The sequence below is a fragment of the Entelurus aequoreus genome, linkage group LG14, assembly GCF_033978785.1.
Source record: "Entelurus aequoreus isolate RoL-2023_Sb linkage group LG14, RoL_Eaeq_v1.1, whole genome shotgun sequence".
Taxonomy (NCBI): Eukaryota; Metazoa; Chordata; class Actinopteri; order Syngnathiformes; family Syngnathidae; genus Entelurus; species Entelurus aequoreus.
The window spans coordinates 43,700,323-43,715,564 of NC_084744.1; the positions used below are offsets into that span (position 1 = coordinate 43,700,323).

General features: G+C 39.0%; 1 protein-coding gene across 5 annotated transcripts in view; it reads right to left on the reverse strand.

The window, feature by feature from the left end:
* LOC133664922 (dedicator of cytokinesis protein 9-like) overlaps positions 1-15,242 on the reverse strand; it is a 270,243-nt gene that overhangs the window by 139,236 nt on the left and 115,765 nt on the right. For 4 of the 5 annotated variants that reach the window (XM_062069950.1, XM_062069949.1, XM_062069946.1 and 1 more), the window contains exon 2: positions 5,149-5,265. In XM_062069950.1, the coding sequence (XP_061925934.1) occupies positions 5,149-5,265 (117 nt within the window). Of the gene's footprint in view, positions 1-5,148; positions 5,266-12,021; positions 12,286-15,242 lie in introns of those variants that run through there. The other variant, XM_062069948.1, reaches the window with a different exon arrangement.

Here is a 15,242-nt window from a genome sequence, read left to right on the forward strand (position 1 = left end):
ATTATTTATTATTTATTTATACCTAAAAAGAAAAAGCATTGTTAGTAACAGCACTTCTTTTCGACAATGTATACAGTACATACTAGTGTTGTTGTCCCGATACCAATACTTTGGTACCGGTACTTTTCTAAATAAAGGGACCACAAAAAATTGCATTAATTAACAAACAATCTTAAGGTACATTAAACATATGTTTATTGCAATTTAGTCCTTAAATAAAATAGTGAACATAGTAGACAACTTGTCTTTTAGTAGTAAGTAAACAAACAAAGGCTCCTAATTAGTCGGCTGACAAATGCAGTAACATATTGTGTCATTTATCTACCTATTATTTTGTCAACATTATTAAGGACTAGAGGTAGAAAATGAATTATTAATCTACTTGTTTATTTAAGTTAAAGTACCAATGATTGTGGCCTAGTGGTTAGAGTGTCCGCCCTGAGATGGGTAGGTCGTGAGTTCAAACCCCGGCCGAGTCATACCAAAGACTATAAAAATGGTACCCATTACCTCCCTGCTTGGCAATCAGCATCAAGGGTTGGAATTGGGGGTTAAATCACCAAAAATTATTCCCGGGCGCAGCCACCGCTGCTGCTCACTGCTCCCCTCACCTCCCAGGGGGTGATCACGGGTGATGGGTCAAATGCAGAGAATAATAAGGGGTTCTGGGTATTTGTTGTGTTGTGTTTATGTTGTGTTACGGTGCGGATGTTCTCCCGAAATGTGTTTGTCATTCTTGTTTGGTGTGGATTCACCGTGTGGCGCATAGTTGTAACAGTGTTAAAGTTGTTTATACGGTCATCCTCAGTGTGACAAACGCCATTGGTGGATCTACACCTAACATCCACTGTAATGATACCAAGTACAGTAGCGTATCTAGTCGATACTACTATAATTACGTCGATATTTTTTGCATCGCAACATCTTCTTTCGTTTAAAAAAAAATTATATTATGTTTATAAACCCAGGAAATATGTCCCTGGACACATGAGGACTTTGAATATGACCAATGTATGATCCTGTAACTACTTGGTATCGGATTGATACCTAACTTTGTGGTATCATCCAAAACTAATGTAAAGTATCAAACAAGAGAAGAATAAGTGAATATTACAGTTTAACAGAAGTGTAGATAGAACATGTTGAAAGAGAAAGTAAGCAGATATTGACAGTAGGTGTGGCGAAATTAAATGATAAATGATAAATGGGTTATACTTGTATAGCGCTTTTCTACCTTCAAGGTACTCAAAGCGCTTTGACAGTATTTCCACATTCATCCATTCACACACACATTCACACACTGACGGCAGGAGCTGCCATGCAAGGCGCTAACCAGCAGCCATCAGGAGCAAGGGTGAAGTGTCTTGCCCAAGGACACAACGGACGTGACTAGGATGGTAGAAGGTGGGGATAGCCATACAGGTCACACTGAGGGTGACCGTATAAACAACTTTAACACTGTTACAACTATGCGCCACATGGTGAATCCACACCAAACAAGAATGACAAACACATTTCGGGAGAACATCTGCACCGTAACACAACATAAACACAACACAACAAATACCCAGAACCCCTTGCAGCACTAACTCTTCTGGGACGCTACAATATACACCCCCCGCTACCCCCCAAACACCCCACCTCAATCTCCTCATGCTCTCTCAGGGAGAGCATGTCCCAAATTCCAAGCTGCTGTTTTGAGGCATGTTAAAAAAAATAATGCACTTTGTGACTTCAATAATAAATATGGCAGTGCCATGTTGGCATTTTTTTCCATAACTTGAGTTGATTTATTTTGGAAAACCTTGTTACATTGTTTAATGCATCCAGCGGGGCATCACAACAAAATTAGGCATAATAATGTGTTAATTCCACGACTGTATATATCAGTGTCGGTTGATATCGGAATCGGTAATTAAGAGTTGGACAATATCGGAATATCGGATATCGGCAAAAAAGCCATTATCGGACATCTCTAGTCATTAGTATCGCGGTACTATACTAATACCGTGCAACCCTAGTACATACTGTATATCCATTTAGAGATGGCATCTGTAATTTCTCGGTGTCTGCTAGACTGCTTGTAATATAGTAGACATTGCCATTGGACAAGGACTAGTTAGGCTTGTTTTGTGTGTTTTTCTTTACATCATGTAGTGGTTTTGAGGAAACGTTAGTACTTTGTTGTATTTTAAGACCATCTCTGTACTGTCCTTAATGTTTTGTCTTCTTTTTTCCCCCCCAAATCTGTCCTGGCCAGGCACTCAGGCAAATCACATTGTTGAGGGTGATGCCCATATCTGCTCTACATATTCACTTTACAAAAGAGAAGTGTGGTACATTTCTCTTGATACCTTATTTGTATTTGACTTTATCAAATGTTTGGATATATTTAGTGTTTGACTCAGTCGGACAGGAGCAGGAGGGAACAGAAAGGGGGGGAAGAGAAAGAGAGGGAAATTATAGGGACAGGAGGAGGACAAGACAGAGAGACAACAACAACAAAAACAAAAAACAATATAACTACATCAACAAATACAATATGTATAAATATACCAGAAATGATAAAGAAAAGCAAATTAATGAAGCAAATAGTAATACACGCCATCAGTGTTTGAATGTGTGTGTGAATGGGTGAATGTAATGTATAATGTAAAGTGCTTTGGGTATCATTAAGTTAAAGTTAAAGTTAAAGTACCAATGATTGTCACACACACACTAGGTGTGGTGAAATTTGTCCTCTGCATTTGACCCATCACCCTTGATAACCCCCTGGGAGGTGAGGGGAGCAGTGAGCAGCAGCGGTGGCCGCGTCCAGGAATCATTTTTGGTGATTTAACCCCCAATTCCAACCCTTGATGCTGAGTGCCAAGCAGGGAGGTAATGGGTCCCACTTTTATAGTCTTTGGTATGACTCGGCCGGGGTTTGAACTCACAACCTACCGATCTCAGGGCGGACACTCAGGCCACTGAGTAGGTTAGGTATAGTAAAGCGCTATATAAATAAAGACAATTTACCATTTTGAAATAACAATATTGATAATGAATAACAATATGTGTTGGCCCTGCGATGAGGTGGCGACTTGTCCAGGGCGTACCTCGCCTAACGCCCGAATGCAGCTGAGATAGGCTCCAGCAACCCCCCGCAACCCCGAAAGGGACAAGTGGTAGAAAATGGACGGATGGATGGATGATCAACATTACGATAACTTCAAATGCAACAATACTAAGGCTGAAACGACGCGTCGACGTCATCGGTTACGTAAATACGTCGACGCCGTTTTTGTGCGTCGACGCGTCACATATTTACGTCACACTACCGTCATGGCGGAGCGCAAAGCAGACGATCAAAGCAGACGATGCGAGCGGTTTGAGGGGTAAAGCATGCCAAAAGTGGTCAAAAGTGTGGGAGTATTTCAATAAACGGCCTAATAATGTTGTTGTATGCACACTGTGTCGAGCGGAAATGGCCTATCATAGCAGCACAACGGCTATGAACGAACATTTGAAAAGAAAACCATCAACTAGTCAATCGTCCGCGCGAGCATACGTTGTCATCATTACACAAAAACATGAATGTGTCATTTGTATCTGCTAGGGGTGTAACGGTACGTGTTTTGCATTGAACCGTTTCGATACGGGGCTTTCGGTTCGGTACGGGGGTGTACCGAACGAGTTTCTAAGCTAAAGCTAACTTTAGCTGCTAAAGTCTTAACAAGTTGCTTTGCACCTCTGCCTCTGTCTCAGCACGCAGCATTGTCCCACCCATACAACCATCTGATTGGTACACACGCAGCATTGTCCCACCCACACAACCATCTGATTGGTACACATGAAGCATTATCAGCCAATCAGCAGTGTGTATTCAGAGCGCATGTAGTCAGCGCTTCAGCGTGGAGCAGATAGGTGTTTAGCAGGTGAGCATCAGGCAGCGGACTCTCCCCAAATGATAATAAACACCTCCCAGTCAACTACTAGTAACATCACTATGAGCCCGTTGACCTTCTAGAAATATAAACTGCAGCTCAGCTCACTCGCAGTCCTGGCTTGAGGTGAAGGCTAATTACCTCTCAGTTCCAGCCACATCGACCCCTTCTGAGCGTAGACATGCTAAACTTTCTTCATTACAACTGTTAGTCACTCACTGGAATGAGTAGAATTGGTTATTGTGTACCGTGTTGGACTGGATGTTTATTTTGCACATTTTAAAAGCAATACTTAATGTTTACAGTACTCCAGAATATTTAGATTGGCACTTTTTTGTATTGGATGTTTATCTTTATTTTTGCACATTTTAGCAAATAAGCAATACTTTCACTTTTGTTGAAATGTTTACACTGTTGTTACAGAATATTTCGTTTTGCACTTTTTTGTATTGGATGTTTATCTTTATTTTTGCACATTTTAAAGCAAAATAAGCAATACTTTTACTTTTGAAATGCTTATACTATTGCAGAATATTAAGATTTGCACTGGATGTTGAAAAGCAACATTTATTAAAAAGCAAATAAGATACTTTTAATTTTGTTAAATGTTAAAAGTTTTAAATGTTTACATTATTACAGAATATTTAGTCAAGTTGTTGTCAATGTTGACCGAGTGGCAATACTTCTTTTTTTTGGTAAATAAAAGCCATGCCTTTTGAAAAAACGGGCCTACATTTATTTTTTCATCTTCATTTTGAATAAAAAAAATAATCGGTAAAAGGAAAAATAATCTATAGATTAATTGAAAAAAATAATCTATAGATTAACCGATTAATCGAAAAAAAATAATCTATAGATTAATCGATAGAAAAATAATCGTTAGCTGCAGCCTTAAACAATACATAAACGTAATGAATAATTAGATTAAAAAAGAAAGGAGAGAAAGTGGGGTGGAAAGAAATAGGAGCGGGCTATTGTTAACCTTTTACATTGTTATGGTAAAATAGATTAAGCTTTAGCAGTGTGCCATTTTTTATGTGATGCAAACTGTTTCTCAGTAACATGAGATGTTCCAACAATAAGTACCACTCCCTTAGATTAATACATTATCATAAGGACACATCACACATTAACGTCTTACTGATGTCAACCCAGCTGCCTTGTCCTAAACATTTGTGCAAAAGGGGACACAATCTATATATGACGCAGGTGTGGAACTCACCTCAAAGTCCTCCAAAGGGAACTGCAGCATGTCCCTGAGGACATCACTGAGGATCTGCGTCTTCCTCTGCACCAGAACATTTTCATAGTCCAGAGGCTCGATTACCTTTGGCTTCACCTAGAGGACAGAAGATAAGAGAGCATTTGATGTTTGTCATGGAAACACCTGTGGCACCATGCTGAAAGATTACATGAATGTAGGGACTTCAAACAGGTAGATGTATCGGTGAAGAACACTATTACGGATCTTTGGATTGCTTTTCTTGGAAAGACACACCCTGTGTGCTAAAGAAGGGTCACCAAATAGTTTCAAGGGATGAATGATGTGAGAAAAACACATGAATCATGCATTACAGCCTTTAGAGTCACGGGATCCCAACCCTGTTGAAATGAAACCCTGATGGGATAGACTTTTCCTCTTCTCTATCATAAAGAAAACCTCCAATTAGAAATGTTTTTGCAGAATCTGTTTCGATTCAGGGCTTTAAATTAGAGCACTGAAGAATTGCATATTTTACAAAAAGAACAATTTATTCGTGATGTACACTAGTAGGCTGGTGAGAGGCAGGGCTGGACCTCATCCAAGGTAACAAAGGTGTGCTACACCATTGACTGATTGCCACTCTATCACAGGACAGTTATGGATTAGGTATTGAGAGGGAATCAATCCCACTTCAGCTAAAATTTTTTCTTAAAATGTATTTGAACTGGGCGATATGGCCGAAAAAGTATATCTCAATATATTTTTACTTAAACTCGATATTCGATATATATCTCGATATATTTTCCGGTGAAAGTATACATATAAATACATACATTTTTGAGCGAGATTCAGTGAAATTGAAGTGAATGACAACTGTACTGTAAATAGTCAGTGGCACTTTTATTAACCCAGTTAGTCAAGATGGGTGATAGCAGCACAGAAAAGAAACTGTTTAAGTAGCACAGAATTACATAAAATAAATAAAATGGAAAAATATTTGTTCTACATAAAATAAATAACAAAGCTGTGCAAATAATACAAAATGTATTTAACTCAGATAAAAAATACATTTGCAGGCAGGCACTTTTTAATTCCCAGTGGACGATGTAATGGACTGTCACACACACGTACGGTTTTGGTCAGCGCCAAGTAAGTGACTTGACTTACTTGTGCGGCTATGATCTTCCTCACTTCGGCATACATTTTTGGCAGCCTTTCTCGTGCTAAATTTGCCCGGCTTGGCAACTGGAGAACAGTTTTGATTTGGGCTTACATGGTAAACAAGTCAAATGAATGTTTTATCCAGACTAGGGCTGCAACAACTAATCGATTAAAATCGATTATAAAAATAGTTGGCGATTAATTTAGTCATCGATTGGTTGGATCTATGCTATGCGCTGAGGCTACGTTTTGCCATAATCTTAACCAATCGTGACTCATCATTATAAACAACCAACCAATCATGGATGTTCTTATACGCGCACACACGTCTTGGAAGGATGATGGGAGGGGTTTAGTAGTCCATAAAGTTTTGAAAGGCGGGGGAGAATCAAGGAACACAACAAATAAGCGTTGTTTGATCATATTAGCATGAAATATATTATATCGATATTACGATATTTTCTTAATTCATATCTTGTTTAAAAATATATCGATATATCTTACAAACTCGATATATCGCCCAGCCCTACTAGTACCAATACACCCTGCAGATAATATGACACTGCAGCATCTGCTAGTAAAAATCTAATGTAGTTAAAAATGGGTGGAAGGAAGCAATCACCGCACACACCTAACTGCGCACAGCACAGAGCAGTTCAGTATTTATCTGTACAATATTCTACCAACCATACAATGTAAAAATGTGTTTATTTTGTTGACCACTGACCGAAGAAATAATAAACTAAACTAAACTAAACCCAAAACATCCTGAAAACCAGGGGTTTCTATTCATCACGACTGCATACTGGTATCACCTAAAAATAAATAAATATTTTGACAACCGTATTGGACAACCGACCATGACAGGCGCAGCTGCGCTCACTCAATGATCAACACACCTGGCGCTGATGAGATCTCCCCTGCCTTCTTAAGCCAGCGTGTCCTGCGTTCCAGTGCCAGAACGTAGCTACTTGTACCAGTACAGTAAGCCTTACACGTCTCTAGCTTCCTTGCCTATGTGTTTCCTCGCTCTTTGGGTTTCCCCTCCTTTGTGCTCATCGTGTCTTGTCCTGTGTCGTCATCCAGCAGCCCTTCGTCATTCCCTGGTTTCGAGATGTGTGTCTCATCTCCCCGGATCCCCTCTGGACTTCTTGCTGCCTTCGCGGATGTCAACCTCACGCCTGCGCCCGGACAACGACGCCTCGCTCCAGCCGCTGACCACCTGCCTTTCCCCGGAACTCAGAGCCTTCTTTGCCCTTTCTGGACTTCCGCACCGATCTCAACACGCACCTTCAACACTTTCACCGTATTTCTTTTGCACTATCTTGTTTAGATTATGCATTATGTTCTTTGTTTGTTTTTTGCTCTATGCTTTTTAACCAGTAAAGCACTTTGGTCCAATAAAAATTGTTGTAAACGTGCTATATAAATAAAGTTGCCTCGCCTTTCCTACCACCCCTTAACACTCTACATATAATCGCTTCACAAAGTCACACCATATATATTTGGATTAGTCACACACTTCATTCTTGTATATTAAAGCTAAACGACGTCCCTGCCTCCGTGCCGTCTCCTTCTCCACTGTACCGTTACATTGGGCTTCCCTTTGTAGCTAAAATAACTTCAAACATTTGCGAAGTCAAAGGTTACTGAGGTTAACCCTCAATTTTGGCTCAAGTTTATTCCAAAGGCCAACCAACCATATCTTAATGGACATTGCTGTATGCACTGGGGCACAATCATCATGCAGAATCCTGCAGAAACTGAAAAAAGCCTTGCACACATAAAAAAACAACAAATAACTGTCTGAGCTTGGTAAGGAGTTTATCATAAGTCAATAATTAAATGAGTTTTCCAGCTCAACCTCTGATGGATTAAGACGTGCCCCAAAACGTATCTACTGGTAGTTACATGCCAGTGTTCACACAGAGAGTAAGTAGGCCATGCGACTTTGTGTTAAAAAGGGAGGTGGAGATTGAGACCATATGTCTGTTGGCTTCAGCAAGTTCGTTATCTGCTCTGCTAAACATGAGCGCACAATTTTTTAACCTTCTATCAATTTCAATACGTGGACATAACACACATACTTAAGATAATTGTTCAACAGTAATTAAATTCAGCTACGCTTGAGAAATTTAAAGTGGTTTAGGTGAAAAAGCAAAGAGAAGGTACATCAGCAGGAAAAACTTTAGAGAATACGATATTTGGAGTAGACCAGTGATGCATTACTTAGCACTGCTGTCTCACAAAATGCAGAAATAGATTATCTGTGGCTCCATGCAATATTTCAGGTCTCTAGATGGTCATAAATGAAACTGAAAACCATACGGAAATAATAAAAAAATATTTTCTGTTCAATACAAAATTTTACCTCAAATATGCCTCTAAACCAGGGCTATTCAACTAAATAGTTTTGGGTGCCACATTTCCAGAAAGCTAAGAACCAGGATGTTAGCAAGGTTAAAAAGTCAACGCAAAGGTTTGCCAATGTGTGTACAAGCGGTCCAAGTTCATCTATACAACAGGAGCACTCCAGTGTTTTTAAGTATTTGCTGCAAAATGTTTGCCCTGGGCCAGATTTGGCCCCTGGCCCGCCAGTTGAATATCACTGCTCTAAACGCTAGAGTTGGGAATCTTTGGTCACCTCACAATTCGATTACAGTTCAGGGGAAACAATTTGAATATAAATCAGTTATTTATGATTCTTTCATTATCATATTGTATAATATTATATTGTAAATGATTAAACTATTGTTTATTATTAATCATTAATAAAATGTATGAAAAGCTTCTCATTTGGCTGTTGATGTATGAAGTATTACGTAATTTCCGTTTTTTGGTAGTGAGCATGCACAGCATTTATACATACAGGTATATACAGTATATATATATATATATATATATATATATATATATATATATATATATATATATATATATATATATATATATATATATATATATACACACTACCGTTCAAAAGTTTGGGGTCACCCAAACAATTTTGTGGAATATCCTTCATTTCTAAGAACAAGAATAGACTGTCGCGTTTCAGATGAAAGTTCTCTTTTTCTGGCCATTTTGAGCGTTCAAAAGTTTGGGGTCACATTAAAATGTCGTTATTTTTCAATGAAGATAACTTTAAACTAGTCTTAACTTTAAAGAAGTACACTCTATACATTGTTAATATGGTAAATGACTATTCTAGCTGCAAATGTCTGGTTTTTGGTGCAATATCTACATAGGTGTATAGAGGCCCATTTCCAGCAACTATCACTCCAGTGTTCTAATGGTACAATGTGTTTGCTCATTGGCTCAGAAGGCTAATTGATGATTACAAAACCCTTGTGCAATCATGTTCACACATCTGAAAACAGTTTAGCTCGTTACAGAAGCTACAAAACTGACCTTCCTTTGAGCAGATTGAGTTTCTGGAGCATCACATTTCTGGCTCAAAATGGCCAGAAAAAGAGAACTTTCATCTGAAACGCGACAGTCTATTCTTGTTCTTAGAAATGAAGGATATTCCACAAAATTGTTTGGGTGACCCCAAACTTGTATATATATATATATATATATATATATATATATATATATATATATATATATATATATATATATATATATATATATACATATATATATATATATATATATATATATATATATATATATATATATATATATATATATATATATATATATACATATATATATATATATATATATATATATATATATACATATATATATATATATATATATATACATATATATATATATATATATATATATATATATATATATATATATATATACATATATATATACATATATACATACATATATATATATATATATATATATATATATATATATATATATATATATATATATATATATATATATATATCTGTATGTATAAATATATATATATATATATACATACATACATACATACATACATACATACATACATACATACATACATACATATATATATATATACATATATATATATACATACATATATACACATGTATATAAATTAGGGCTGTCAAACGATTAAAATATCTAATCACAATTAATCGCATTGTTCAAAGTTAACTTAAAATGAATCGGGATATCGCAGATAGGTATAATTTTTCATCATTAATAAGTGTACCCTCGAAAGATAATTTTCAGGGGGGGTGGCTGCATGACAATGTTTTAACCTTCTCTATTAATTAATAAAATGTAATATCGAGCCTGCTAATCATTCTGTAATTGAGGACATGTTATAAAATAATTTACACAATATTTCGGCCAGCCAGACAACCCTGTGGAAATGGCTGGTGTTAATGTGTATGTTAGTGTGTTATGGTGGTCATCTTTCCCATGGTCTGTGAACACACTGTGTCGACGGAAAATGAACAAGTATTGTGGGTCTAGGAGTGAAGCACGGAGGAAGATGTGTGTTCACGAGTAAATACTTGTTGGAATTAGGCCTGTTGTTACCATAAAATTGGCCATAAAAACAAACTAAAGAACAGTTTGTTTGTTTTCTTCTGGACGCTATAATACATTGTATTACTTTATTTTGATAGGTGTGGAGGCTGATATGAAGCCGTACATTAAGGAGAAACCATAAAGGTTATTAAACCAGATGTATAGCGTAGCGCTTTTATTTTGAAGCAGAAAAAGGCTAAGGCAAAATATCCAGATATATATCGTGTATCGTGACATGGCCTAAAAATATCGATATATTAATAAAAGGCCATATCGCACAGCCCTAGTTACAACCAAATCTAGAACTAACATTTAAAGAACATCAGCATTAATGCTGCATTTTAGGACTTTATTTAACATACGTAAACAATCAATGTTTATATTTGTCCTTCGATTCATGAATCGCCCACGTTCTAATCGTGATGCATCAGAGAAGCGATAATTTTTCCCACCTGTCTCTAATCAGTACACCATCACACATCAGTTCAGCGAACATCAAGTACCAACACTGTACTTTTGGTTTTGTTTTTTCATTGGCTTTTTGTGTAGAATATACACCAGAAGTGTTTCTAATTTCACATTATGCTTTGTAAAGTCATATCAAAATGAGGGTTAAGTGTTTTTTATATTAACAGTTCAGCCTATGCTCAACTTTACTGCATAAAAAAACCCAGTACAGGTCCTACCCTGAGTTTGCTGTTATTGGCTATTGTCTCTTTGCGATCTCCTCTGAGCTTTCAGACAATGCTTTGTCTATAGTTCAAGGTGGTCAGCCGCACAGAACCAAGTACAAACGTTTAAAAGAACAATCCAGCGAAACCTGAGCCCATTGCCTAGGCGCACAATGACAACATTTAACAACAGCATTTTAAGATTCAGGGTGGACAGATTTGAATTTATCTAGAAAACTGAACTGAGTGAAACCGTTTCTGATCACAGGGCCTTTTGGGACATTTTGACTCAGCTATACATTCTGACTATTGCTGTGGAGCGACAACAATTCAGACTGACTTTTGAGCCAAATAAAAATGCTTTACAAGCCACAATAACAGCATAAAATCTCCGCTGGTGCTAACTTTGCACTTTATGCATGGGAGTTGGTATAGAAGTATATAATGACACATGCATGACACCTGCTCTGACACTGAATCACAGTGACTGACTTGTGTAATTATACTGCTGATCAAAACAAACAGGAATATCATTTCATCAATGAAATAGAGTCTTATATCTCGGTCTTACCACCACCTGTGGCACTGAGTCCACCTCAGCCTCCGCTGTAGCCGAGCGCTTATATTGCTGAGGACTCTCTATGACCAGCTCCTTCTTTGGACCTTTACTCGCCCTTCCCTGCATTGTCAAACGCTGCGGTAAGATATTTCCAAGAAAAATTCCAAACAGAAGTGGTTAGCGAGCATAGCCAACAGACGAGAATCCGGACTCTGGGTGAAAAGGAATGGAGACTGGAGTTTACACACTCTCTTCTGTGACTGATCTGTCCGAGAGCGCAATGGGCTCACACCCAGGATGAGGAGATGGCTCCTCCTACACTCGGCCTTGCAGCCCGGGGCAGTTGAACACCCCCACACGTGTACACACTCATGCACAAATGCTATCTGACCCTCGACCATCTACCTGAACACAATGGGCCAGACAAACCAAAATAAATGCATTCCTCAAGTAAGAGAATTTAGTTGGGGGGGGCTGACCATGGTATGTGTGGGACTGCTGAAATATGAGCCCGGCAGAGAAAGAGATGACATCAGGCCACAAAGTTTGACTGCACCTTCAAGTGAGTCAGATGCAGTGATTTAGGACTGATAGGGAGACAAACATGACAGACAGGATGTCAGACTACAGGTCATCGGAACCAAAAAAACCAAACCAAATAAAATACTGAAGTTTAGACTGACTGCCAATGCAGTTGACCACTTTGGAATACAAACAGATGCACAAAAGTTTGGGGTTCAGACAGTCACGTATGACACTGAGACATCGAAATACTTCACAAAAAAAGACCTCAGTTTAGGTTATATCTACACTAGGCCGGATAACCCCTTAAACGGATCATTATTTAGCCTAAGCCCCGTGCCGGCCACACTAATTCATCGTTTAAGTTTCCCCTCCTTGGATAATTTTTTACACGGGTAAGTGCACCGTCTATTTCTTGAATCTCCGGCTCTTAGCTTTGTATGGACTCATTGATCGTTTACAAACTGAGTTCGGAGAGGAAGTGACGCCAGAAAGACCGCGCCCCACACAGGAAGTGACGTCACAAAGAACGCTCCACAGCCAGCTTCATAATAAAGCAGTTTCGTAACTCGGAGCTAACCACTGGAAACATGGAGGCGAGTCATCTAGACATGCCCGTGTTTCTCCTTCTACATGTAGGTAAGGCAAGGCAACTTTATTTATATAGCATGTTTACAACATTTTTTAAATTGGACCAAAGTGCTTTACAGGTTAAAAAGCATAGAACAAGAACAAAACAAAAACAAACAAAGAACATAAACAATGAATGAGCTAAACAAGATAGTGCAAAAGCAATACTGTAAAAGGGTTCAAATAAAAAGTAAAATTGCAAAAATTAAAATAATTAAATAATAAAAGAGCGACAAATTGACTAAAGCGAAATGGTGGCCTAGTGGGCGGACTCAGCTCAGGTCCAGCGAGGAGAGGTAGGTCTTAAGAAGGGTTTTGAAAACCCCCAGGCTCTGGGCTGACCTAATGTGGAGGGGAAGGCTGTTCCAGAGCTTAGGGGCGGCAACGGAAAAGGCTCTGTCCCCTCTGGTCTTTAGCCTGGATCTGGGGACCGCCAGTAGCAGTTGGTCAGCTGACTTTAGGGCTCTAGACGAGGTATGATGGTGCAGAAGCTCGGTCAGGTATTGTGGGGCCAGGCCATTTAGGGATTTAAAAACAATTAAAAGTAATTTAAAATCAGTGCAGTGACGGACAGGGAGCCAGTGGAGTGAGGCCAGCACTGGGGTGATGTGCTCGCGTTTTTTGGTGCTGGTGAGGATACGGGCAGCCGCGTTTTGCACAAGCTGCAAACGGCGGAGTTATGCCTGATCAATGCCAGCGTACAGTGAGTTGTTGTTATCTAGCCGGTGTGTGATAAAGGCGTGGATAGCAGTCTCCAGGTCGCTCTGGGAGAGATAGGCCTTGGTCTTTGCTAGGGTTCTCAGATGGTAAAAGCTGGTACTAACCACTGAGCTGACCTGTTTGGTGAATTTAAAGGCACTATCGAAGATCACTCCGAGATTTCTCATGGAGGACAGGATGTTTTCACCCAAAGGACCTAGAGCACTGACAAACGAGACTGGAGATGTTTTGCCGAAGATGATGATCTCGGTCTTGCTCTCATTAAGGTTGAGGAAGTTAGCACTCATCCATGCCACGTCAGACAGTCAAGCAGTGGCTGAAGTGCGACCTGTCCTGTGGCCTTAAGAGGCAAGTAGATCTGAACATCATGTATAGACGCTTGTGGTAATCACACATGAATACCTTAAGAGAAGAAAACATGCAATTGCAGCTATTTGGGATACAACACTTCTCAGACGGCAAGAGAGCTTTCGAATGTCCAGGTCAGCTGTGTGTCTACTTACCGAAAAAATGTGTCCATTTGTCAAAAGAGAGACAACAAGAATGCGGGCTCCCGTGGATGTGATAAAAAAGGTAGCGTGTGCTTAGCATTACCTGGCTGTCGAATGCATTTGGACTGGCAAAGCAGACTGTATCAGTTATTGTCCACCATGTATGTCACGGACTCAACGTCTAGGTCCAGAGTATATAAAGTCACCAAAAATGAATGGACAATGAAGGTGAAGGCAAAAGAGTGAGGAGTGTCCTGACCAGATATCTAGATCCCTAGATTGATTGTTGTCAAATGTTCTTTGTCACATTGTGTACTTTCATGTTCAATAAAGATTTGATTAATTTATGATGGCTCAGGTGTGATTCACTACAATACGGCCCCACAGAACACTGGATTCCAGTTAATTGAAATACCACAACACTGGATATTGTTCAGATAAGTTACATTTAAGAACTTGCACACAAAGCAACACTGGAGGTGACTATGACGTGCGCATTTTCCACTCATACACCGGTGGACGGAGGTGGATGAGGGGGTCTTAAACGACCTTTGTGTGTGTGTGGACAAGGATAAGGTGGGATTTACCCTGGATAACCTTAGTGTAGAAGGGGCCTTAATCAGCACAAAGGGCTCGTTGCAGCACATGTTGGTTATTCTTTGACTTTCTTAAACAGTTCTTCCAAAAGATCAACCATCATCATTGATATTGTCAGTGTAAACATTGGCATAACACACAAGACCTAATTTCAGCAATCATATAAGACAAGTAACTTTATGCTTCTTGCTTTTTTTGGCTTCTATGTGAGGAGGGCCAGACTCAATAAAGGGGCTTAGGGAGCAAAGAGAGGAATAAAACTCTACATGAAGC